This window comes from Denticeps clupeoides, chromosome 11 (genome assembly GCF_900700375.1).
Source record: "Denticeps clupeoides chromosome 11, fDenClu1.1, whole genome shotgun sequence".
Classification (NCBI taxonomy): Eukaryota; Metazoa; Chordata; class Actinopteri; order Clupeiformes; family Denticipitidae; genus Denticeps; species Denticeps clupeoides.
Window position 1 is genome coordinate 19,335,422 of NC_041717.1, and position 26,618 is coordinate 19,362,039.

At 45.6% G+C, this 26,618-nt stretch overlaps 1 protein-coding gene across 5 annotated transcripts in view; it reads right to left on the bottom strand.

Moving 5' to 3' along the window:
- The window catches only part of dmxl1 (Dmx like 1), a 43,414-nt gene extending 18,123 nt beyond the window's left edge, over positions 1-25,291 (bottom strand). For 2 of the 5 annotated variants that reach the window (XM_028996090.1, XM_028996088.1), the window contains exons 1-23: positions 25,159-25,291; positions 24,473-24,647; positions 23,127-23,252; positions 19,379-19,453; positions 18,962-19,040; positions 18,740-18,872; positions 15,492-15,558; positions 15,062-15,237; positions 14,440-14,647; positions 14,170-14,353; positions 13,099-13,290; positions 12,526-12,740; positions 10,427-11,126; positions 9,771-9,892; positions 8,236-8,325; positions 7,965-8,058; positions 7,501-7,620; positions 6,761-6,985; positions 3,057-4,691; positions 2,389-2,499; positions 2,060-2,229; positions 1,326-1,423; positions 1,031-1,196 (exon numbers count right to left, since the gene is read on the bottom strand). In XM_028996090.1, the coding sequence (XP_028851923.1) occupies positions 1,031-1,196; positions 1,326-1,423; positions 2,060-2,229; positions 2,389-2,499; positions 3,057-4,691; positions 6,761-6,985; positions 7,501-7,620; positions 7,965-8,058; positions 8,236-8,325; positions 9,771-9,892; positions 10,427-11,126; positions 12,526-12,740; positions 13,099-13,290; positions 14,170-14,353; positions 14,440-14,647; positions 15,062-15,237; positions 15,492-15,558; positions 18,740-18,872; positions 18,962-19,040; positions 19,379-19,453; positions 23,127-23,252; positions 24,473-24,559 (5,073 nt within the window). In that variant the 5' untranslated portion in view covers positions 24,560-24,647; positions 25,159-25,291. Of the gene's footprint in view, positions 1-1,030; positions 1,197-1,325; positions 1,424-2,059; positions 2,230-2,388; positions 2,500-3,056; positions 4,692-6,760; positions 6,986-7,500; positions 7,621-7,964; positions 8,059-8,235; positions 8,326-9,770; positions 9,893-10,426; positions 11,127-12,525; positions 12,741-13,098; positions 13,291-14,169; positions 14,354-14,439; positions 14,648-15,061; positions 15,238-15,491; positions 15,559-18,739; positions 18,873-18,961; positions 19,041-19,378; positions 19,454-23,126; positions 23,253-24,472; positions 24,648-24,850; positions 25,044-25,158 lie in introns of those variants that run through there. The other 3 variants (XM_028996091.1, XM_028996089.1, XM_028996087.1) reach the window with 3 other exon arrangements.
- Between the last annotated feature and the right edge of the window lie 1,327 nt (positions 25,292-26,618).

Here is a 26,618-nt window from a genome sequence, read left to right on the forward strand (position 1 = left end):
TTGCACTCTCCACCATTTGCCCTTATTTGTATATTGTGTTTTTAAAATTTTATTCATACCTTTGTATTTAATGTTACTGGTTGTATTTAATGTTACTTGTAAGCACCGTGGGTCTGAGAGTAACGCAATTTCAATTCTCTGTATGTCCTGTACATGTAGCAGAATTGACAATAAAGCTGACTTTGACTTGATTTCTGTTTAGTTCCATCACGCGAGCCTCTGATGAACCTTATTTTCTCTGGAAAAACGCCGACACACCACTTCCTGTCAGCGCCAAACATTGTGTTTGGTGAATGGCGTTGATGACGTAATTTCCGCGAATGCTCGTTGAGCTTCTATAGGCTGCTCGCTCTTCGTCCCGCCTCTCTCCTCCTCATTAGCATTTAAAGCTACAGACACCAAAATGGCGGCTGTAATTCTGCACCAGGGCTAAATTTCAGAGAGAGACTTCAGATACAGAATTAGGGGACCAATAAGACCGTCACGTCAGGGACGCAAACTTGAAATGAATAAAGGTTGATTGCAATTTTACTGCAAAAAACACATGCACATAATACACGTTTAATAATCAGATTCATTTCATTTGTGAGATCGCTGGTTTAAATGAACAAAATATTACAAATATTACCAAACTAATAATCTATGTGAAGTAAGTGATCTAGTGTTTACCAGAAGTGATATGTTCATTAGGCATTAAGACAACTTCCTAGTAAAACACTGCCATGTTTGCACAATTACAGCCCCATGCTGTACATCTGATTAGGACTAAGGTGTGCGTTTATGTGGAGTTATACTATTTGGTGTATGTGGTGGTAGTAGCCTAGTGGGTAACACACTCACCTATGAACCAGAAGACCCAGGTTAAAATCCCACTGACTACCACCAGCAAGACACTTAACCCTGAGTGTCTCTAGGGGGGGACTGTCCCTGTAACTACTGATTCTAAGTCGCTCTGGATAAGGGCGTCTGATAAATGCTGTAAAAATGTGGTAACCATGTAATAAGATGGAAAAAGAGGTGGAATCTTGACCTCAACAGCATCCTTGAGAGAGCCCGCCAGTAGGAAGAACGCAGCAGAATGTTGGAAGCGCTGTTTGCCCAGCAACGAGAAGGCGTTTTTCAGCGCTGCCCTCCTCCAGCGGTCCTCGCCGAAATTGTTGCTGAAGAACTCGGTCATCTTGACGTTCTTGTGGGACCTGCGTGTGTTGGAGCACAGAGTGTTTTCAGTGTGGGGGCACAAGCAGTGTTCTTTTTTCTGGAGTGTGTGTGTGTGTGTGTGTGTATGGGGGGGGGGGGGGGAGTGTAAACAAAAACAGCAGACGCACCGGTACAGCCCCCACACGACTGCTTTCTTCTTCATGGCTAGATAAAAGAGCGCCGCGTCCAGTGGGTCGCTGTTCCTCTGAAAAGATGCTTTTGCTACCTGTTCCAGAAGGAAGAAACGGGTGAGAGAAAGAGCGCACGTATCAGTCAGCGCCTCCATGAAAAATTCAGGTCATCTTGATTGAAAGCTGAGCTCAATAATGCATTTAAAAAGTGACAAAAGACCCCATTCTATCAAAGTTGTTTTCGCGCGACTCCGCGTCTGTAGTTCGCCTTCGCAAATGGGGGCTTATATTACAGTGCCGGCAAAAAAAAAAAAAACACTCCCGCGGAAGCGGGATGAAAAGTAATAAAAGGCACCACAGAACAAGGGAACGCTCTTACACCTAGCCTTCAAAACCACTCAAAATTTCATGACGCCCCACAGGCGAAAGATGTAAAAAAAGAATAACTTTATTTATCAAAGTGCTTTCCTTTCCGCATTAAAAATACACGCGGTGCAGGAGAATGAAATTTGGTGGCATTTAGTGTTGCCTGTCGGGGCGTCAATCGAGTGCTTTGCATTCTCCTAATTGCGTTCTCTATCCTTTAAGGGTTCCTCAAAGGCCCCCTGACAGTATTTTTCATTCAACCCAACGAAAGACGTACGCGGCATATTGCCGCATTTATTGCCAGACGCAATACTCTTCACGCTACAAGTTGATGACGGGTTAAAAACAATAAAAAAAAAAAAAACCTTCTCGATGCAGCGCCGAAGTCGATTGGTGCTGCGGAGCCACCAGCCCACGCCCATGGCGCGGAGCTCGGGCCAGGTGGCCTCCCCTTTCTGCATGGCGGGCAGCATGCTGAGCAGCTCCTCCTCGGCCTCCGAGTGGAACGCCCAGGCGTAGTGGCACGTCGATAAGCCTTGAGGGGCGCAGATTATTCCCAAAGTCACCGTCAAGCGGAGGTACTAGAAACGCTCTAAAACGTTGACACTTCACACACATTCATTCCAATCGTGCTGCTGCACAGCTTGTCCTCACACACACACACACACACACACACATAAAGTTTGCAAAGTACCTTGGTGGAGCAGTTGGGCACGCTGGGCGGGGGGCAGGGAGGTCAGCAGGAACGTGTGCAGACGCACGGCCAGGAGGAACTTCAGCCCGCACTCGTCCAGCATCTCGCCACCTGTCCGGCGAGAAGGGATTCAGCTACACATGAAATATTACTGCATCTAACTGAAGACGTTTTGATTTAGCTCTGAGTTCATTTCTTGTTGTAAAATGTTGTTGTAGTTGCAGTCATGATAAAAGGGAAATATATTCATTTTGTAGTATTTTCCATCATAACTTGTCTGCAGCTAATGGGTCCAGTTGAATGTCTGGACGTCTTAGTCTGAGATTTAGTGCATTTATTTACTGAAACATTTATTTGCATTTGTATTTAAGTCTGATTCAAGTCCAGACAGACTCACACAATTTGAGAGCAACGGCATTTTCAGCAACTGAAAACGTCCAATCTGAAACTCTGAAGGGACACGGCCCACGAAGGGAACCACGAAGTGCTGAATTTCCTTTACCGGTCACTCAGGCGTAATCCCTCTCTGGCCGTTCAGAACCTCAGAATCAGAACTTTCTAAACCAACTAGCTACCTTTGGTCTCCACACACATGTCACACTTAAAAAGGTCCCAATGAAGTTAGGGAAAGTCACCTGGACCCATTTGTGATAGTATAAGATGCATACCTTGCTCTTTGCCTTGGCTCTCGCCGACATCCATCCGAGTGGAAGCCACGGTATCGGCCAGGGCCATGAGGGACATCTGCTCCATGCGGGTCAGTCCCGGCAGGCTGGAGTGCAGCAGGTGGCTGGAGAGCACCTGGGCATGCTCCGGCCCGAAGGCGGTGGGCTTGTACTGAGACAGGTCTATGACCTTTGGACGCTCGGCGTCCTCCTGGTCGGCGCCGAGCGAGTCCAGCGCGTGGTCCAGGTGAAGGTCGGCGGGCTGGAAGAGTTCGTCGTAAGCGCTGCTGCTGTCGTTGCGAGGACTGGAGCCATGGCCGCTATCGCCGCTGACGCTGGCGACCTTGTCTTTGCCGGCGGCGGGCGGCGCGGAGTTGTCGTCGTCGTCCGCGGCGATGAGCGCGTACAGCGGCAGCGGGGGGACGGAGTCGATCTCGGCGTAGTCCGCGCTCTCGGCCTTGTGGAAGAACTTGGAGTCGCGCGGCGTGCTGCCCCCGGCGCTTATCGTCCGCGAGCGCAAGCGCCTCTCGGCGCCGCCGCCCGACGTGCCGTCCCTCAGGGCCACGACCTCGCCGGCGATGCACTTGACGAGGTGCGAGAGGATGGCTTTGGCCCGACGGACCTTGCCCAGGTCCATCAGCTCCAGGAGCTGGAAGGGGTGGTACTGCGGGAGGGTCGGGAACAAGCTGCAGGCCGTCTCGAACAGGCCACGGTCCTCCATCTCCGGCGGGAGGTCGTACGCGGTCCTCTTGCCGCTCAGCTTCTGGGCGAGGCTGGTCATGGAGCGGGTCAGAGTCTTCCTGGGGGGAGGGGCGAGCGGGGAGGGGGGAGGGCTCTCGTGTTTCGCCGCCGCCGCCGCCGGGTTGAGGGAGTTCAGGCTGGCGCCGTCGGTGTCCGTCGAGGCGGCCGATCTGACGGGCGCTGGGGGCTGCCACTGGGAGTAGACGTGCATCTCGCAGTCCATCCCGACCACCAAGATGCCATCGCGCACCCAGGACAGCGAGACTGGGAGGGGCAAGGACCCCTCGACAGACGACACAAGGTCTACGGTCCGGAGGAGGACGAGGCGCGAGGTGTCTCTCCCCCCCTGGGAGAGGCCTAGTTCAGGGGGCTTTCCAGAAAGTGGCCCGTACATGTAAAGCTTAGAGCCAATGCCCACTGTCAAAATGTGAGAACCGTCTTCCCGGGAGACCCAGTCTAAATGGACCAGGCAGGATCCAGGGCTGTCCTCGCTGGACAGGCTTTTGTCATCGTTGGCACAGTCAAAAATGAGCGTCTGCTCCAACAACCAGTGGGACCCGCCCGTCGACTCGCACTGGAAGATGGCGACGTGGACGAGCGTGTCTCGAGAGTTCCCCGACAGATGCCCGGGAAAAGCCCTGTACGCCACAGCCACGCGGCTGTTGTGGCAGCAGCTGACTCTCGTTGGTTGGCCAGAAACGCTCACGGCGCTGCTACTGGCTAGGTCCTCCTCCAGAAGCAGGGGCCACTCCTCCCACACATAGGCCGACTCCCCTTCCAATGTGGGATCCGGTGCAGGCCCGCACCTCCAAAAGCGCACTTTTCCATCTGAACAGGAAGTGGCAAGAAGGTAAGGAGCTCGACCAGCTGGCTGTAGTGAGGAAGAGCTCAGATGACCTGAGTGAAGACATGAAAAAAAAAAATGAATCAAATGAATGTTAACAGTTATAAAATTAAGCGTTACATGATTTCATAGAGTAAAAGTTGCAACCTTGTAGTGCTGCACGATTAATCTAATCGCAATCGTAATCGCGATGTCAGTCTGTGCGATTACATGAACGCAAAAAGCTGCGATTTAAATGATTAGTACATGGATTGGATCGGCAACATCTCCGATCTCTCTCATTCTCTCAAAGTTTGCGAGCTGACTGAAGTCTCACTTCAGTCGGATGTTACGTGTTTGGTCACATAACTCATGGGTTGACGTCGCATGACGCGCTGCATCGTACGTCAACGTCGCCGCCATATTGCGATAGGCGCTGCTGTGGCGTGAAGCATATACATGTCTATGGAGAGAAGTGCATAAAAATGCCTCACTCTTGTGCTGCTTGGGGCTGTACAAACCGCTGTACACTCCAAACCAGATCCTGGGGGATTACATTTCATAGGTTAGGCTGGACAATTGTTTTTAATATATTTGGCCATTATAAAATCCCGTTTTAAAAGTCTTAACCTTAGCTAAGATAGGCTAAGCTAGCGAAGCTATGCATTCCTGTGTTCAAGTCAGCCTCCAAACAATGTTTTGGCTAAACGTAGGCATTAACTATTTAGACTGTTCTTAGCTGTTTAGTTAACTTTTCTCAAACCTTGAAGGTTTCCTTAAGAAATTCACCTCAGTTTACAAATCTTAACCTTAGCTAAGCTAGCGAAGCTATGCATCCCTGTGTTCAAGTCAGCCTGCAAACAACGTTTTGGTTAAACGTAAGTACTATAATAAAGGATTTTATAATGGCCAAATATAATCCGAACAGTTGTTTAGCCTTACCAGGGTTTGTCGTTCGACAGTAATGTAAAGAGTTTTTTGTGATTATTTAATTTTGTAGAATGTTGTATTTTGAAAGCACTGGGCATTTCAAGTTGTTATAAGTAGTTTGTATGTTTCACTTTGAAATTAAACATTTCACTATTAGTAATTTGTATGCGACTTTTCATAGATATACAAGCAAGTGCCATTTATCATATCGCAATATTGATCTCAATAATCGCAATATGTCTTTTTCCCCAAATCGTGCAGTCCTACAACCTTGGCTCTCAAAAGGTTTAATAAGGCATTGAAATTTCTAAAAGAGCTCATTTGAAGGAAACCTATGAACCAGATGACCACAAAGTCACAAGATCAAATCCCACTTACTACCATTGTGTCCCTGAGCAAGACACTTAACCCTGAGTGTCTCCGGGGGGTGGGGGGTGGGGGGGGCGGCTGTCCCTGTAAACACTGACTGTTAGGCGTTCTGAATAAGGGCGTCGGCTAAATGCCGCTAATGATAATGGACATGGTTCTATGTCATGGTTCATTCAGATCAGTGTGGTAAATGTAATCCAGATGCTCTTCTAAAACACGGTATTAATCGTAATTGTATTTTGTCTTAAGATTTGCCAATCTTGTCTGCACGCTGGCACAAAGGCGGTGGTAGAGGTCCTGCTGCTGGGTTGTTGCCCTCCTACAATGTCCTCCACGTCTCCTGATGTACTGGCCTGTCCCCTGGTAGCGCCTCCATGCTCTGGACGCTACGCTGACAGACACAGCAAACCTTCTGGCCACAGCACGCATTGATGTGCCACCCTGGATGAGCTGCACTACCCGAGCCACTTGTGCGGGTTGTAGACTCCGTCTCCTGCTACCACTACAGTGAAAGCTCCGCCTGTCTTGCTAACTGCCTATAATTTCCACCTGTTGTCTATTCCCTTTGCACAACAGTATGTGAAATGGATGAAATTGAAAAGTCTTTTTAAGACTTTTAAGAATCTGCAGAAACCCTGCATTCTGGGCTAGGAATTTTCCAGCCACTACTACAAAAACATTAAGTAAATATTCATTTATATTATTTGGGCAATGGACGGAAATGTCCTTGGTTGAAGCCTAAAATGGCATGGTGGTGTCCCAAGGTGAACCACCACCATTTCGGAAACAAAACAGGTGCTGTAGCACTGTAGGCATTTGCTTGTCCTCTCGGCCGCTGGCTCACCTGCGGCAGGTGTGACTCTGATGACCTCCACACCCGACGGCAGGCCGAGCTCCTGACTGAAGACCCTGTGGCTGGTGAGGGACAGGCGGCAAGCGCTCTGCAGGTTGGAGTTGCTAAGTTTATTCCTCGGGCCGGGTGGTGCAATGAACAAATCACAGTTAAGTTGAGCGGAGTTTTCCGGAGAGGGACTGGCTCTCTCTTTCTCGGCTTCATTGAAGGCCACATCTGGAGAAAGAGAACAAAGGAGTGGGAAGGCCATGAGGAAAAGGACTGGGGGTTAAGCTGATTCCTGTGTCACACAACAAAACTGAAATCACAAGGCAATTTAATTCAGCATGAAACAAATCCCAGATCAACCCTCAAGAGCACTTGGAGGTTGCTAGAGTTATACCATCTACCATCGCTGGGTGGTAGTAGCCTAATGGCTAACACACCCTCCAATGAGCAAGAAGAATCAGGCCTTTCTACTGATTGTAAGGCGCTCTGGATAAGGGCATCATGCTGTGAATGAACAAAATAAAAAATCACAGGATTTATTTAAGTCTGAAATTAAAAGGGGGATGTGCTTCACTGGAACTTGGCACAAATTACATTGTCTGTGCTGCTCTGATGGATGGAAAGAACAACATTCTTCAGAAGATAATCAGGTCACACATTTTTCATGACCGGTCATCTTAGAAGAAACCAAGGAACGGTAAATTGGTCTTGTTGAGTCCGCCCGGCGGAGCATAGACACCCACCTATAGTGATGGGCACAGCCGCCAGGTCCAGGTGCCACATGTGCAGCAGAGATCGGCCGCTGGGTGTTAACTCGACCACCACCAGGAAGAAACGAGCAGAGAAGGCGGCCTGTCGGCCATCTAAAGTGTACAAATGATCAAATTCAAATTTTATTTGTCACACAAGTATACAGTGAACCAACATGCAAATATTGCATAACATAACCCAATATTAAAATTGTATGTCTTTAACATAAAATATGTGTAACAGGTGGGGTGAAGGTGTGCAAATGAGTGAAAGTCAATGTATAAAGAGAAAAAAAAGAGCAGATGCATGTAATGAAATGCTCAAGGCATCAAACTATTTGCTTCGATCAGATCTTAAGCCGTGACCGTTTAATTATGAGTAGCATGTTACCACCACTTCGCTGGGTAGCGGTTCCACATGAAGAAGCTGCTGAAAAACTCGGGGAAGGCTCCCCTACCGTTCTCTGCATCCTTCATCGCGCCTTCTGTCTTCTGGCGGCCCAGGATAAGGTCCTCCTCGAACACGTGTAACAGCTGGGTCTCCTTCCCCTGCTGGGGGGAACGAAACAGCGGCGTAAATCCCACAGCGGCGCGCCGCTCGCGCTCAATTAAACACAATCGTCCGAAGCCACTTCGCAAGCGCGGCCACGTGACGGCAGTGTGCTGCACGTTTCCTCCTGAGCATGCGCTATGTTCCACACGGGAGTTTCGGCAGAGGCGGGTACTCACGAAGTCCGTGATGACGTCGAGTTCGATGATGCAGCCTGGTCGGGCAGTGGACTGTTGGCTGATGATGTTAAACACTTCCCCCACGTACTTCTGTCACATTAACACACAAAGCGCATTGAACATGCGGGTTCTGGGAAGTAAAAATTCTCTACCTATCCCTTGAAGTGTGTTAACATTTCCTCCTCTGTTCCTCATTTTTCGCATCATGATAATTTATTTAGGAGCAACCTACGAATTCTATTCCGGTTTCATTTTGTAGTGTCTATACTCCGGCCAAAAATGTAATACCACTTTTGACCACCAGACGACATACCTTTGAGCCAGGGCTCTAGAGTGCAACCGATTTCTCAAAGGTGCGACTAATAAAGAATATGGGGTGGGACCAGTCCTTTGGCAGGAAGTGTCCCCATGAACTCCCTGTGGTTCAAGCAACAGACACATGTAAGGTCCACTTTTTTCTAAACCGACCCGAGATTGTGAGGGGCGGGGCCCGCCAGATATTCCTGCACGTTTGAAAGTGCGCGTGCTGCAGTCAGACGGACAGAGAGGGGAGTGTCCTGGATTCGTCGGATAGACAGCGTGGACGTGGCCATGCATTAGAGCTTTAATCAGGCCTTAAAAGGTAGACTCATGTTACGGGTCATTTATAAAAAAATTTAATGCCATTTTTCATTTCAAAGCTTTTATCCACACCTCAGACTTTGCTTTCATTGCCAGTGCAACCAGAACGTAATCAGCATCAGCTAGCCTCTATAAAACACATTACATACAGCGATAAATGTCGTGGATAAGTGTCCCCTCTCCCTGCCGCCTTTCAGCAACGGGCAGACTCAAACAGATCGTCAAGTCAAGATCACAATCAACACTTGCACTTTAGATTTTCTTTCTACTTCATTTATCTCATTTTAATTTTGGCTCGGTGAAGCACTTTAAGCACCAACACATTTTCTTTTTTTTTTAAGTAAAAAATAGTGCTTCAAATAAAGAACTTTAACTAACAATCTGTTTAACAATAATCACTTACAAGTCAATATTTCCTATAGGGACAGCAATTTAGAAAGAAGAACAAAAAGGTAAACTGTAAAACTGCGTTGTTAAATGTGACGCAGCCAAAAATTTGGTGTGCTGGTGCACCTAAGAAAAAAGGTTAGGCACACCAGTGCAGCCAGTGAAAAAAGTTAGTCTAGAGCCCTGCCTTGAGCGCGGCAGAATAAAAGCCTTTTTATCCACAACTTGGTCAATAGTTGCATACAATTTTTGTTTTCGGTTCTAAATCATGTTGAAAAGGCTACATGTCTTTTCAACAAAAAAAAAAAAAAAAAAAAACCTTCACATTCTATTTAAGTCTATTTACATGGACCCCAGGGAAATAATTGGTATGAAATTGTATAACAATTTTTATGAAACTAGAGGAAAGGTCCATTTTTTTTCATGGTCGTATGATCCGATGATTTTCACTGGAGTTAATCCTGGATTTATGTGTGTGTGTGTGGTCTCTGTTGAGATTCCCCCTTGAATAGCACTAGTCTACTCACCGAGATCTCTGGGTTGGCCAGTTCACTCAGGAGCTTTTTGGCTTCGATTACGGCCTGGTAGAGTCTCAGCGAATGCCCATCGCTGGCCACAAAACAGGCACTGGGAGAGTTTCCATAGAGACCTGGGAAACGACAGTGTTCCTGGTTACACTTCACGTGCGCTATTTAAACTGGCTGGAGATGTGGAGCAACGGTGGGCAAAAATCAGTTCTCAAATAAAACTGGGACATCCAACAACCATATTTAGCTTAATTCTGCAAGAGAGCAAACAGTGCTATTTTGGTCCATATCGTCCGAACTTGGAGTGCCGCTGTACTCAGATCAGGCAGCCACAGTCACTACCGGCACTACTTTTTAACTAGAATTTTTATACCACCGCCAGAAAAGGGGTGCTAGTATCCTAGCGGGTAACACACTCGCCTATGAACCAGAAGACCCGGGTTTAAACCCCACTTACTACCATTGTGTCCCTGAGCAAGACACTTAACCCTGAGTGTCTCCAGGGGGGGGACTGTCCCTGTAACTACTGATTGTAAGTCGCTCTGGATAAGGGCCTCTGATAAATGCTGAAAACGTGATCAATTATGTTCTACACTGCATCAAACGCAGATAAATCAATTGTGAGATTAACTTCAACATTCCTAGTGCACACGCACCCATGCAGCGGCTGGGGACGAGGCTGGGCAGCCAGGCGACGTTGGAGAAGGCTGAGGAATGCAGAGAGTTGATGCGCGCCAGCTCCGACACGCCGCCTGAAAACGACAGGGGTCCCACGGGGTCCACCCTCCACAGTATCAGCTCGCTGTAGATGGCGTTGGGGTCCTGAGGCATTGCGCCGGACGAGACCCTGCCACGGCGGCTGCTGGTGGCCCGATGCAGTGAGGGGTCGGTGACCTCGGGAGATCGCAGTGCGTTGTGGTGTGAGGTGGTGAGCAGGAGTGGCAGCAGCGAGTGGCAGGCCAGGTCGTTGAGGTGGAAGCGGTGGCCGCAGTAGCGCGATCGGTGAGAGACACTAAGCACCGTGGAGAAGGCCGACTCCTCAGCGAAGCTCACCGTCCACTGGTTGAGCGAGCCGTCTGCGTGTTTGGAGATCATCAGGACGCTGGGGGTGAAGATGCTCAGGCGCAGACTCCCCGGACAGGAAGAGGAAGAGGAGGGCTTTGCTGAGGCAAAAGAGGAGATGAGGGAGGAGGAAGAGCGAGGGAGACTTGCTGATGGCCGCTGTTGCTGCTGTTGGCGGCCATGTTGGATGGCCAGGTCCACGTTTTTGTTACACGCATACATGACCACGCTGCGGCTCAGAGAGTTGGCATCACCTGTGGGGAAGGCTACGGGGATCCGTGACACAAACGACACCTGCCAATCAAAATAGCCTTAAGTTAAAAATCAAACCGGAAACAGGGGCGAAACAATTTGGCATCATTGCCAATAATACGTCGCTAAACGTAGTGAAGCCGGTTCCGAAGCAAACACAGCATGCGCTTTGCTCGTCTTTCAGTCCAGTAAAAGCGCCAAGAGGTTCAGCTCAAAAAGTAGGCGTGGTTAATGCCCTCACTGTGGATGACCTCATGAACCTCATGATCTCACCAAATAATTTTTAGTTTTAGAACCATTCCTCCTGCATACCACCTTCCTCACAGTAGGATAATACAGTGGAATTAAATCGCTAGAACCCATCCTCCACCTCGGTGCTTTGTTTCTATTGGTCGCACATCAACGCAGAGGTCCAAGTTCACTAACATTCATAATGTGCCTTTTCTTAAAATGTTTACATTTAAATAACTTTATGCTACATGTAAAAGCTGGTAGATAAATAGGAACCGTTTTTAGAATTCCGCAATTTATAAACTGAATAGTTGATTACCAATCAATTACAGGCAATGACGAGTCAACTATCAAGTGGTGGCCTAGTAGTTAAGGAAGCGGCCCCGTAATCAGAAGGTTGCCGGTTCGAATCCAGAGGTGTCATGGCTGCCCACTGCTCACCACGGGTGATGGTTAAAAACAGAGAAGCAATTTCCTTCGGGAGTAATAAAGTATATAATAATGTATATATAAATATAGTTATATACTTACATTAGTATAAGTATATATTAGTATATCACATTAGATTAGTGTCTCATATTATGTCAATCTTTTCATTCCCTGTTTTTTTTAGGATTAACAATTTGTGTAACTGGCATACAATATTTGATATTCTGTAGTAAAACATAATTTAGGCACATAGGCTCAAATTAATGGCTGCTGAATACGACATATCAAGTGTGTGTTTAGTATACTGAGGCTCATGTAGCAGCTTGAAAAGGGTTTGGACAGATTATATCCAAATCTTGGTGGAAACGATTAAGCCCCCCGCAGTGTTCATTTAGACTGTGCTCACGGTGAACGTGTCCACACAGCTTGCACAGTTCACTTAAATCCCAGAATAACCTCAACACTTCCGTAAAACGGACCAAGATTAGAAACACTTAGATCACACGGTACCTAAAGATTAAAAGCCGACTGCTGCTCAGTCATACAATAAAGTTATTGTCATTATGGAACACAGCACAGAACACAATGACACAACGAAATGTGTCCTCTGCTTTTAACCATCACCCTTGGTGAGCAGTGGGCAGCCATGACAGGCGCCTGGGGAGCAGTGTGTGGGGACGGTGCTTTGCTCAGTGGCACCTCAGTGGTTCGGGCCAATGACTAGGAATACTGTTTCAGAAACTTCTCAGGGCTCAAGCTGAAAAACGCTACAGCTTCATACCTGAACCTGGCGGAACATTCCGGGCTGGTACTCATCCAGCCAGTCCACGTTCCACACCAGCAGCGATCCATCCATGGGATGGATGCTAAAGATCATGTCCGCCACTCGATTCCAGTCCTCCAGCAGCACCTCAACATGGTGCTCCACTGCTGCCATGTCCACCTCAGCATCCGCCTGTGCTTGACCCCCACAGCTGTCCTCCAGAAACGAGGACTCTGCAGGACAATTCAATGAATTTAATGTGTGTGTGTGAGTGTACATATATATTTTTTTAGATTTATGTCTGAGCTTTATATAAAAAAACATCTGAATTGCGGTGACCTGAAGAGTTTTGTACATTAAAAAGATGCCAGAAAGGTCAAATATTGCCAAGTCAGATGGTTCACATTTTGTGTTTTCTTTTCTATAAGACTTCTTTGTTTTAGGCCACATTAAATTTTGATTTACTTGGGTTATTTTATACATTAAAGAAACCTGAATTATTTCTTTTTTTTTACTGTACTACTGTCCACTGTAATAAAAGAGCAGTCAATAAATGGGATGAAAGGGATGGAAGAGAGAAACCATCGTCACCATCGTCTCCCTGGTTGCCGGGCTCGGCCCGGTTCTGCCGGCCCTGTGTGCTGCGCAGCTGCTGCAGGAACACCTCCATGGCCAGAGTCAGCTGCAGCTCTTTGTTGTTGAGCCAGTGGACGGTGAACGGGCCGCCGGGCTCCTCGTCATCGCACGTGCTCAGAGACGAGATGGAGGGCAGCAGAGGGATGTCTGGTGGACACACAATACATATACAGAAACACAAAGAGTCCAAAGTTTAGTGCCAAGATAAGCATTGACTCGCATTTTCCCATTTGGGTTTTGATTGAGGCTTTTGTCTGTGGAGCAACACATTTATCTCAACATTGACCCCGAGTCTCATTAGAAAATTCTGATGCTATTTACTGCATGGAGAAATCCTTGTTTATATGCCTTTGTTTTAATCAACCAAACTTTTCTTTGACTAGATCGGGCACACCAGTCAGGGAGTTCACATAAAACCGACATTGCCTCTAGAATAATACAAATAACCGATCCATCCATCTAGTTCAGGTTAACGCCAACCCATGAGAAGAAAACACACACACACACACACACACACACACACTCACTCTCTTTCAGAAGACCTTTCAACTCTCCCTCCTCAGAATCAAGACTACGGTGGTAATAAACTGCTCGCCTTATGACCAGGTCAGCTGAATGCCGCAAAACATTCAATAGTCTCTTCATCCCAGGTACAGAGTCTGATTTCATACGTAAATCATTCTAAATGTTGCAGGCAATAAGGAGACAAGCGTACCGTTGATTTCAATACTGTTTAATTAAAGTGCTTTTCAATGGAATCTTGTGTAAATGAAAATTGGGATTTTCAGTAGACTTCAGGCATTGTAGATGTAATGTATTAGACCCGGTTGAAAAGTGTTTGGCAACATTTTAAAAAGTAAGATAGATACTGGGAGCATTTCGCTAATTTCTTTGCCAAATTCTCAGTGATGGCCATACGTTGAGCTGCAGAGGTTTTGGTATGATGTTGGGCCGTTCCTCTTTCCTGGTCCAGGGACCAATATGTATGGCAGCTGCCCCGGTGGGCGGGGTGTGGGAGACACGAACCTGTGGCGGGGTTGATGCTGGCGGCGATGTGGAAGTGGCAGAGGGCGTTGGCGTGCGGCACCGGGGGCTTGTGGAGGTGCTGTTTGCTCTGCTGGTTGGAGGGTGGGCCCATGTGGGAGAACAGGTGACGGGGCGCGTCTCTCCGTGTCTCCCTCAGGTTAAGCTGAGACATACAAGGGAAATTCTTTTGCGATTACACCAGCACGCCTGCTACACACCATGGGCCATTTAACGTTGATGTTGTGCAATAACACTAGAGTCGGTACTCACCTCCAGGGGGGAACCACTTGGGGCTCTGGAGCTTCCGGCCATCCAGCCCACGGCAGCCCGAGGTCGCGGAGGGTCGCTGTGGTGCTGGATGTTGGTAGGGTTGTGCTTGAGTCCAAACAGCAGGTAGTCGCTGGGCAACAGCGTCTCTGCCCAGAGACGACAAACGCTGTCCTTGCAGCAGGTCAAGAGCACGTTGCAAACGGAGCCCCTGAGTAAAAAAATAAAAATAATAATAATAATTATTAAACTTATGTTGATTAGAAGGTGATCATTCCTAAATCATGTGGTGCAGGTCCTGGTTACAACAACAAGTATGTGTGTTTAAAGTAATTAAATCACCATTAAATCACTGCAAAATGGGTGGTAGTAGCCTAGTAGGTAACACACTCGCCTATGAACCAGAAGACCCAGGTTCAAATCCCACTTACTACCATTGTGTCCCTGAGCAAGACACTTAACCCTAAATTGCTCCAGGGGGACTGTCCCCTGTAACTACTGATTGTAAGTCGCTCTGGATAAGGGCGTCTGATAAATGTCCTAAATGTAAATGCAAAATGCATAACGAATTAATTTTAAAATGATTTAGTTTGACGTCAATATGATTTGTTCATCACATCCATACCCAGGCATGTACTTGCTGGTCTTCCTCCAGGAGAAGCCAGTTACAGAGCGGGGATGGGCCAGGTAGATGAAGGAGAAGTCCAGGCCACCAAGGGAGTTCTGAGGCGGGGTGAAGAGCTTGCTGGCGTCCCATTGCCATTTATTGGTGCTGTACCACACCTTTACCAAACAGTCGTCCTGACAGATAAAAAGGCAAAAATCATGCATGAGCACGGGTGACACCCCAACGTCTAATTTCAAGCTCTCACTCATTTTCTCACAAACTACCGAAGGTGAGTGGACACAGAAGGCAAATCCTGAGGTTCTATATTTTGACATGCCAAACTTCATTAACAGTACTAGGTATAATTAACTAATAATTTGGTATTTAAACGTTAATCTATTTTTAACAGACGATGATGGAAGAGAACAATTGTTCTACTGTCCCTCACCTGGCCAGCAGTGGCGAAGAAGTCTCCTCCTGGAGAAAACTTGATGAAGTGGACCGGAGAAGCTGTTCTGTGGGTCAGAGGAAAAGAGAGCAGTCCTTAATTAAGTGGAAAGTAACGGTAACCTTGGCAGAGCCTTCCTGGTAGGATGGTGGATCCTAGTGGTTTAGACACTCACCTCTGAACCAGAAGCCCACATAGTCACAGGTTCAAACCCCACTTACCACCATTGCGTCCCTGAGCAAGATACTTAACCCTGAGTTAAGTGGGCAAACTTTTAAGCTCAGGGGCCACATTGACTTTTAAAATTTGTTAAGTGAAGCGATTGTCAATGTGAAAGTAAAAAGTGTTCTTATTTACATTGACCTTTAGTGGGAAGGCTTGCTAGACAATGAAAGAAAAGGAAATGAGCGGGTTGGTTGTAAATAGGTGAATGTTGCATGTTGAGATGTGTGTTATATGGGGGTTGAACACAGTTTAGTGTAGGTGTGCGGTTAGGCACCGTCTCCATTGCGTTGTTCCAGAGAGTAAGAGTTTTCACTAGTCAGTAAGTAAAACATTTGTGTGTTTGTACTGTTGACTTCGGCTACCAGCTTGTACAAATAAAAAGTTCTTATTCCAGCCATAATGGGCGGCGAGTGTGCACATACACACAGTTCTTTTACAGCTCTATACAATCTTCAACGGGCCAGTAAAAAAAAAAAAAAAAACCTCTGATAAACGGCATAAATATATAAATATATTTGTCTCGTAATATCACTGTGTACCTCAGTTCTTTAGCACAGACATGTTCGTGGGGAGTTTGACTAAAAAAAAAAAGTTATGAGGACTTGAAACTGCATTATAAAAACTTTTTAGCGGTCAATTGTTTAGGTCTCTTTTTAAATTAAATGCTTTGAACATTTGAGGTTTTAGACACAGTTGCTCTCCACTAAGAGTTAAATGCTTTTTAAAAGAATTTGTGGATGATTGCAATAACTGCATAATCAATTCCTATTGATTACACGGAAATTACAACATCAAGCACTCCCAAGCACAACTGGTAGTGTACACATGGATTAGAGCAAACAAATGTTTTCCTTTTTACCAAATGCTCCAGGTCGTGGCTCAAAAAGATGCCGTGGTTAAAAATGAATCAGCGCCACATAATGCATTTTATAACTATAATTTTTTTTTTCAGTCAATAAACTGAAAAGTAGGTCTATTTGTTAATGCATATCATTTTGCCTCATATGGTAATAAAATGTTGAGCTCGTTACTCATTTTATCTTCATGTTTCAATCCAGGTGCTCTCAAGCTGGCATTATCAGGAAAAAATCAGGGAAAATATTGTGATAATTAAATTTTGCCATATTGCAAAGCCCAACTATATATTATCTCCTCACTCCCATCTTATGATCCTCATCTGGATGGACGTACGGACTGAAACACACACAGAGCTACACATTTAAGTGCGTTAAAGAACTGTTATCGCAGGAGTACAGAGGGCGAAAAAACGTGAACTGAGCCACACAGGGACAGTATCACCCACTTCAAAGACACCTCGGCCTGCCAGAGCAGAGCTGGCCTGCACCTCCAGGCAGCCCGGCCGGAGGTTCAGTCCACCGAAAGAGCCGAAGCCGACGTTCCTCCGCGGGGGAAGAAAGATATGCGTTCAAAGGGAATCAAAGGCGCCAAACATGGTGGTCTTATACAGGAGATGGGATTAAACCACCGCTGCCCAGGCTCTGTTTAGCTACTCTTGCAGAGCCACTGGAACCAATCACATTCCCCTCAGCCGTGGGAACACCGCCACAGCCGAACGGACGCAGAATCAGCATCCTGACTGTGGCTGGTCTGAAGTAAGGAGAAAAAAATTACATTTCGGCAGCGTAGCACAGACTCTCGTATTAGTTTGGGAAAAGTTGAAGCCAGCATGGCCACAAGCAACCTAGTCACAGGCAAGATTCTATTTGATGGGTTTTAGAGGCCTCTTTCTCGTTAAAGCATAATCAGAGGGTGAAAATTGAGAGAGCAAGCAAGAAGATAACATGGTACACCTTCAATCTTACTCCTCGGTCATCTTTTCAAACCTGCTGTGCCTGGAATGCATATGTTCTCCTCACACAAGTGCCTTGAAATGAAACACAGCTGCAAAAGTGCAAGTACTCATTTTATATACATTCATATATATATATATATATATATATATATATATATAGGACATGGGGGGGGGACTGTAAACGGGTGAATGAAGTTCCATTCCCATAAACTGCTGTACTCAGCCTTTTCACATACAGGAGTTACAGCTGCTGGTGCTTCTCTATACAGTTCTCAGACCTCAGCGGTTACAGCAGCTGCTTTCTGGCTTCTTTCGCAACGATCACTGCAGCAGTGAAAGAGAACTGAAACTGATGGCCACTGGCTGAATAAAGCAGTCGGGTAAAATGGGCCGCCAATAATATTATTTGAAACAAGAACAAGTATAAAATATACACTACCAGTTAAAAGTTTTGACCCACCTACTCATTTACGGAAGACTCGGGCTTCATGAAGCGGCTTGATGACAATAGTGAACAAAGCAGCCAAGAAGTTATTAAAGAAAAACATATTCATCAAACGTACTTCGCTTTCGCCTGAGAGGACAAATAATTATGTTTCTTGTACTGCATTCCTAAAAAAAAAAAAAAATCGATCCATCTTAGTCTCCATAAGCACCACAGAGTTTGTGCATCCAAACTTTTTTAACTGGCAATTTTACATAATATATATAACTGGCAATTTATATATATATATATGTGTGTGTGTGTGTGTGTGTGTGTGTGTGTGTGTGTGTATGTATATATATATATAAAATTTCTTTTTACCAAATTATTTCTTTCTACTCAGCGCCACATAATGCATCTTATAACTATATTTAATTTTTTTCAGTCAATAAACTGAAAAGTAGGTCTATTTGTTAATGCTTATAATTTTGCCTCATATGCTAATAAAAAGTTGAGCTTGTCACTCATTTTATCTTCATGGTTCAATACAGGTGCTCTCAAACTGCCATTATCAGGAAAAAACATGATAAAAACGAGTCAATATGTGATAACTTTTTCCATATTGCACAGGCCAACTACCTATATATTTTTTTTAAATACTCCTATGCACTATTTACTCGAGTTCTTCAATGTTGTGCTAGGCCATTACTGCCCCCAAAATGCCCTGAAAGGCCACCACTGCCCTCCATTTGTCTAGTAATTTGTGTCATTAAATTGTCTACATACTTGCACTGCCAGATGCACTTCCAGGGGCATTGAGGGTCGCCGTTAAGGTCCTCTCCACTTTGCTCAGGATCCCATGTATAGCGCTGGTTGGACCACAACTGGAGACTGGTGCAGCCCGTCAGGAGCTGTGTGCCTGAGCACAAATGAGGGAAATTTTATTTTAAAGCAGTAACTTAAAGCAGTAAAAAAAAAAAAAAAAAAACTAATGGACATTATCTTTACCTGTTGGATGCCATGCCAAGTTGTGGACAATTGACTGCAGCACAAACTGCCCACTTTTCTGCCACTGGTAGTTGAATTTCTAAAACGTTTTACAGCAATCCTTCACTCACTTTCTTACAAACAGAAATGTTACTTGGAAAATATTAAATGCAGTTTTAAATGCTACTCTGAAAATGTTTTATTTTATTTTAAATACTAATGTTACAATTATTATTAATGGTATTTGTCATTCAAACAGTGTTATTAATGTTATTGAACAAGGCTCTTAACAAATCTTTCACTCATTGCTTTTAAACTGGCCATTTGAAAATAAATACTTTACCCTGCATGTTTCTATTGATTACACTGAATTTTAGGATCGAGAAAGAATAAAAAAAAAAAACAATCACTTATGAAATTTTTGGAGGTCAAACTCACGGATTGGGATTTCTCAGTGCTCAGCACCGGCACCGGCTCAAAAATGCAAACAATGTTTCCATATGACGCAGCAATCTGCAAAAAAACATGAAAGTGAAGTGATTGTCATTGTGATAAACAGCAGCACGGCACAATGTGTCCTCTGCTTTTAACCATCACCCTTGGTGAGCAGTGGGCAGCCATGACAGGAGCCCGGGGAGCAGTGTGTGGGGACGGTGCTTTGCTCAGTGGCACCTTGGCGGACCGGGATTCGAACAAGCAACCTTCTTATAACGGGGCCACTTCCTTAACCGCTAGGCCACCACTGCCCTTCATATGGACCAGTAACATCATAATGTACAAGTAATGTATGCCATGACACTGGACTAAAACCTACTCTGCCCTCCAAACATGGACAGATGCTCCATACTACACTTTGGACTTCTCCACCTCTACAACTTGTTCCTCTTATTAGATAAATCATCACAACCCTGCACTGACACCACCTGCAGTCTCACTCTACCCTGGAAGGGGGGTCCCTCTCGGTATCACTCCTTCCCAACGTTTCTTCCTTTCTTTTTTCTCTCTCCTAGAGTTATTCATTGTGTGCAGAAGGGTCAAGTGTGGGGGTGTCAACTGTAGGGCCTGTGAAAGCCCATTGAAACGTACTGTATGTGATTTTGGGATATATAAGAAATAAATGTTGTGCTTGTTGTAAACAGGTCTATATACTGTTGTAAAAAGCCCAAACATCCAGAGCAAGTAAGCAGACCACCATCAATATCTTCAAAATGACTGATTTCCTGGTTTTCTTGGGTTAAACTGAAGCACACCGTTGTGTTACTGGGTGGTAGTTGTATTTGGATTAAACACAAATTCTTCACAAATCAGATCCATTCTTACAGTGCATCTAGAAAGTATTCACAGCGCAACACTTTTTCCATATTTTGTTATGTTACAGCCTTAATCAAAAAATTATTCAATTATTTGTCCTCAGTATTCTACTCACCATGCCCCATAAAGACAGTTTACTTATATATATATATACACACACACACACACACACACACACACACACACACACACACACACATATATATATAAAGAGGTGGGCATAGATTAATTTAGATTAATCTCACTGTACAGATCTCACTGTAATCTTGGAATTAATCTAGATTAATCTCACTGTAGTCTAAATTAATCCAGATTAATCTTTATTTAAAATTAATCTACATTAATCTATATTTACGTTAATCTAGATTAATCTAGATTAAAATTGCTCATTTGAATTCTGCCGAAGGCATTCAGAATATGTGTGCTACCCAAATAATGCCTAAAAGTAAGTCTTTGAGAACGGGTTTCTCAAGCCAGGTGGCGCATTAGACCAGGGGCTCATCTCCTGTTTCCAAAATGCATCACAAACTGCTTGAGAAAGCTGTTCTACTATGATAATTGGTGATGAAAATAAATTATGTTCAATAAGATGTACTTGTGTTTAGCAACTGTTTATTCAGTTAAATAGCTGCATCCATGTGACCACGTCACGTTTGATGCGGTAATTTCACAGTTCAAAGACTCGTTCTCGCCCCCTACAGTGCAATTCGGCTAGGTATACATCCGCACTAAAATATCAAGGTGAAAGTCATCATAGTGTAGCGGTTCTTCTTCTGCGTTGTGTAACTTTTTGATTTAGTTTCTAGAACCACAAATGATGAGCTGACACCCAAGAGATTTTCTGTGCAAAGTGTATTCACAAAATAACACACATGCAAAATATTCCTAATATGTACATGAATTAAGATGAAAGAAGCTCTCACAGCTCACGCCATGTGTCCAAGAGACCTGAACCGGGTCTCAAAAACAAAATAAAAGTCTTTAGGAAATAAGAAAATAAAAGACACAAGAAAGAAGAAATATACTTATAAATCTAGTGTAACCATTTAACTCCGGCACAATAGCTTGCGTAGTATAGACCCAGCTCCCGACCCAACTTTGTGAATAGATTAACGGCGAGCACATGTACATAAGCATTCACAGCCTTCGTCATGAAGTTCAAACTCGACGCCTCCTGTTTCCCCTGATCATCCTTGAGGTGTTTCTGCAGCTTAACTGGAGTTTACAGTTGATTGGACATGATTTGGAAAGCCACGCACGTGTCTATTTAAGGTCCCACAGTTGACGGTTCATGTGGTACCTCGTCCTACCGGCTATCACCATCACTGCACCACATGTGACAAAGAGTCCCGAGTCTTCGAGGTGAGTCACAGCCACTCAGACTCCTGCGTGGGACGTGAGTCAGGCTCGGGACACGGTGACGGTCAATCACATGCTTGTCCGGCAAGAAATTTACTTTTTACAAAAAAGCAATGTTCACGTTCAAACACAAAACATTCAACTAAAAGCCATAAAATGTGTGGGACCATTTTACGCTGTGTAAGGTGGACAATGCAGTGCGGTGTATACACTGTAAAGCAGACCTGGCTTACCATAATAGTACTTCGTCAACGCTACAGCACCTTAACCGAGCAAATCCTCACGTAAACCGCACTTCTCCAAGCGGACTCGGAGCTTCTACAAGGTATCTCAAAACACGCCTTCCCCCATACATAAGCTAGTAATAATAAATGCAACAGATGGACAAATCTACATTCATTAGCATATAGATTTACTTTTGGGCGAGTTTATAGCATTTGTTGCACAAATCAATGTTTTCTTTTCTTCCCCACAGTACATCACATGTACATCATGAATGTTTCACAGAAAGATTGATTATATGGTCTTAGTTCTGGAGCCAGTATCCCAAAGGTTTTAAGCTTTGATCTAATAAAAGTTTTGAGTTTGTGAGGAATAACAGCCAATTGCTTGCTCATTTTAAGAGGATTTTCATGTTGTTTAAAAACCAAAAAAGTATGATTTGATCTGATTAATCGATGAAAAAAAAAAAAGACAGAATACTCAATTCCAAAAATATTCGACAGTTGCAGCCCCGGTTGCATTCTTTAACTTTGCGAGAGAGCTTGTCGTCAGTCGACTAGGCTCAAAGCGCGGCGAGGCTCTCTGGAACAGCGGCCAGCGATTGCGAGGACGGACACACAAACGCACGCGCCGTATCAGAAACCTGCGGGATTCAGATGAAAGGGAACAAAACAAAGGGCCTCTGATGACTGCGTGGCCAGACCGGGCGCGTATCCGCGCGGTGCAATTCTCTCTCAGCCGCGTCCAAAGGCGGGCGCGTCTTTCAGCTACCTAATTACGGCAATTCATTGCGGCATTCTGGACGACAGCGCGGGGATGCGGGCTCCGCGATTTCGGACGCAGCCAGGAGCGATCAAGGCTGTGATTAAAAAAAATAAATTAATAAAAAATAACGAACAGAGACTACGACGTTTTCAGAATTCGCCAGCATGCAGTCGGGTCTCTTTCAAACGCGGCCAATATTAGATTTCTGCGAGATGAAAGTTTGAAGTTTGCATAAATTGTTGCTCGCTCACGTTGACCCGCATGCGTTATATACGCGCGTACGCCGTAAAACTGAAGTCTAGTCTGCCGGCACAGCCCCGCAATAAATAAGGTCGTTGTGTTTTGTGTAAGAGCGCCTCAACAACCAGCCCGGCCAGGCAAGTCCAACAAGGACATCTAGAGTTCCCGAAAACAAATAAAGACGAAAAACCGGACACAGATCCGCAGGACAGACGATGAACGACAACGAACGAGCACAGACGTCCCCAGGCAAACGTGAGCCGAGGACAGAAGTGGGCGTGTCCCTTACCTGTCCACCTTGCTGAGAGCAGTCCACGCAGCCCACCTGGACGTTGCCGTGCTTCGCCCCCGGGATAATCTGGAGCCGCTCAAAGTCGCTGCCGAGGATTACGACGTCACAGCCGGACGCGTAGGCCTGTCACGTGCCGGGGGGGGACATGGAAATAAAACCATCAAAGGATGATCCAAGGAGACACATGCACGCTCGCAGGGGAGTATATTTCTGCCAAATAGTCCCATAATGAAGCAACGGCGCTCAGCCTACAACCCAGAACTGTGGAAATGATTCATTTCCAGGATGCAACTCGGAATCAATGCAAAAGAACAGAGGCAGCCATTTTTAAACAACTCAATAAAGAATTCATTATAATTAAACATACCTTTGACTGCATAATAACATGTTAATACATGTTTCTAATGCTGTCAGTATGTCCACACCACACTGATTTATGCTAGACAATGTTTATTCAGATTCGTTTTTCTACAAAAAGAGGAGACATCACCCACAGTAACACACGATTAATGCTGCACACAATGCTGAATATTTTTTGTCATTAATGCTGCAGGGTCTTCTTAAGTTAAAGAGGATTTACTGCAGTATGTATACATGTATGTGGGTGTACACACACAGATTTGGTCTGATTTGGAAAAATGTTTTGTTCTAATTGAAAAAAAAAAAAAAAAAAAGCGAATGTGAATGAATCGGTAACCGGCACCTTTACAAAATGAATCGGGGAAGCGACTGAAGATGCACTTGCTCTGCTCCAGTCCACCTTTCTTGCAATGATCTGCAAGCACGTTGAAAGCATGTTGTAAGTCGCTCTGGATAAGGGCGTCTGCCAAATGCCGTAAATGTAAATGTAAATGAGAGTCAGATCTGAAGTGGGGATGTGCGATTTTTTTTTTTTTTAAGCTAAATTCAGATTTGTATCGGTGATTCTGATCCGATTTTGATACTTTGTGCAAAAAAAACAAAACAAAAATGCGATAGAAAAGCCGTGCTAAAAAGTGTGCGTCCTGTTTGTCTTGGGCTGCTGGGGTGGTCAGAGTCACGTTGACGTGTGAGGAGCAGTACTCCCACCGGCACGTTTGCTTTCGGTGGTACAGAAATTGAAGAGCGAAATTGCCCGTAACCATTGTGCTAGTACCGATCCAATACGATGGAATCGAAGTCAGCTCTGGTGCACAGATAAGCATTCGTCCACACCGGAGAGTGTCAACGGCTCGGAGTGTCCCGCTGACCCGGCAAAATCCAACATCGGACAACGGGTGTCCAACACAAGGACACAGAGACACTCTGATACCAGACACCGACCAATGGAGACGTACAGAGCCGGTTTAAAAACTGGTTTTTACCGTGAAAGGGACGTTACCCAAGCTCCCCACAGAGAAACAATTGTCCCCCGGGTTCACGGCCCCCGTCAGGACCTGGTGAAGGTTCATGGTCCCGGCTCCGGTCCCCGCTCAGAAGGTCCCCTGTAACCCGAGGAGATCCAGGGGGTGAGGATGAGAGGGCATGGCGGCACTGGACCTGGAACGACACAGCAAGAAGCACAGTCACCACCAAAACGAGAGTAATCACAAGCGATCGCGGTCCACGGCCCGCCCGACCGGGAAAGGGTCCGAATCGCGAAGCGCCACCGGAAGCCCGAAACTGAGTGCGGTGCCGCCGCGTTCCCCCTCACGTGACGCCGGGCCTGTCAACCAGCCAACCCGGCCGGCCATCGTACGCACGCTGAGATGAAGGGTAGACGGGTCCCTGGCCAGGCGTTCCACAGCCGGCTACCGTGGAGCGCGACGCCTCGGCGGTATTAGCGTCCACTCGCGTGGCCACAGGATTTGTCCATTTTTAAAACTCGTTCTCTCCACGAAAGCCGCCGAAAACGTTGCCCGTCGCGTTTGCGTCCTGACTTCCGGTTCGGCGGCAAATATTTGCCAGGCTTGTAAAACGCGGGGCTACCTGCTCAGCTAACGTCAGATTAGCAAGCGCGACATATTCCTCCGACATATATAAACAAGTTCCGGTTAACGCGCCGTCTTACCCTGGAAGACTGTCACGCCCCGCTAGTGTCTCAAAGGACATGGCACTGCGCACACATTGGTGACACGCGTCGCTTCTGCCTTAGCATTAGAATCAAACGGCAGCGGCAATGGACGTCTAGCTATTTGGCTGAAGCTACATGACGTCGAGGACGTCAGAGGTGCGCGCGCAGTGCATTCTGGGCATTGTAGTTCCGAAAGCCTCGGGGCCGCGGTTCTGACATGCGTTGTACATCCACTGATAAAAGCTATAACACATGATTAATCACGCCAAGGACTGTGTGCATTTATTTTAACTTTGCGAGAGAGCTTGTCGTTTTATTAGTTAATTGGTTTTTTGCAAATTGCGATTTGCACAACTAGTGCATTTATGCATTCATTCTGGGCTTCCTGGGAGTAAGTGTGTCAGTTAAGTTTGTATTTCATTTAATCTCACGCTTGTTTATTTTTTTTATTGCACCAACATTATCGGACGTTAATTGGAGAAAACACCCATTGATTTATTTCATTTTATTTAAAGTGAAGTGATTGTCACAGCAGCACAGCACACGGTGCACACAGTGATATTTGTCCTCTGCATTTAACCCATCACCCTGAGTGATCACCCAGCCATGACAGGCAGTGTGAGGCGATGGCGCTTTGCTCAGTGGCATCTCAGTGACACCTTGGCGGATCGGATTTCAAACTGATTACAGGGTCGCTTCATTAACCTCTAGGCCACCACTGCCCCTGACGGGTAAACATGGTTACCAGTTAAAAAGGATGTACAAGGATTGAGGATGTACAATTTTTGCCATGCGGAACACACAGGTTGTTTTTTCAGTCATTTAATTTGATGTTCAAATGACCGTTGGGTCAGAAGTGACCTCCCTGTACGATTGTAGTTGACCTTCATCCCGTCCTTCCTTGTGTAGTGACAGCACTGCATCAGTATGTTCACAATCATTATAATCACTTCTTGCCAAAATTCCACTATTTTCAAGGGCACTTAGTTATGTATTTTTTGGTCAATAAAGGTCATTTATTTAAGTTAAATATATTATTGATGCTATGTTAGTATTCTTTGTTAGGTTAAGGTTGTAGGAGGCAAAGAAAAGGTATCTTTATGCAGATATATCTCCTACAAGGCTTTACCGCATTAGACATGTGATTACAGCACGGGCTTCGACTGTGCTGTCATATCTGGCACAGCTGCGCTAACTGATGTGCGGGTGGCGTTTCGTAAGAAACCTCAGTGGTTCACTGCTAGAATGCTCCTCTCATCTGTCTGGCAGTCTATCCCTTGCTCCTCTCCCCCAAACAGCGTGTGTGAATTTTTACGCACAGCGACAGAACTCTTCACACAGGGGGCATCAAAGTCCTGTCAGAACTCAAACAGAGCTTTGTTCCGTGTGGCTATATATATATATATATATATATACACACACACACACACACACACACACACACACACAATATACAT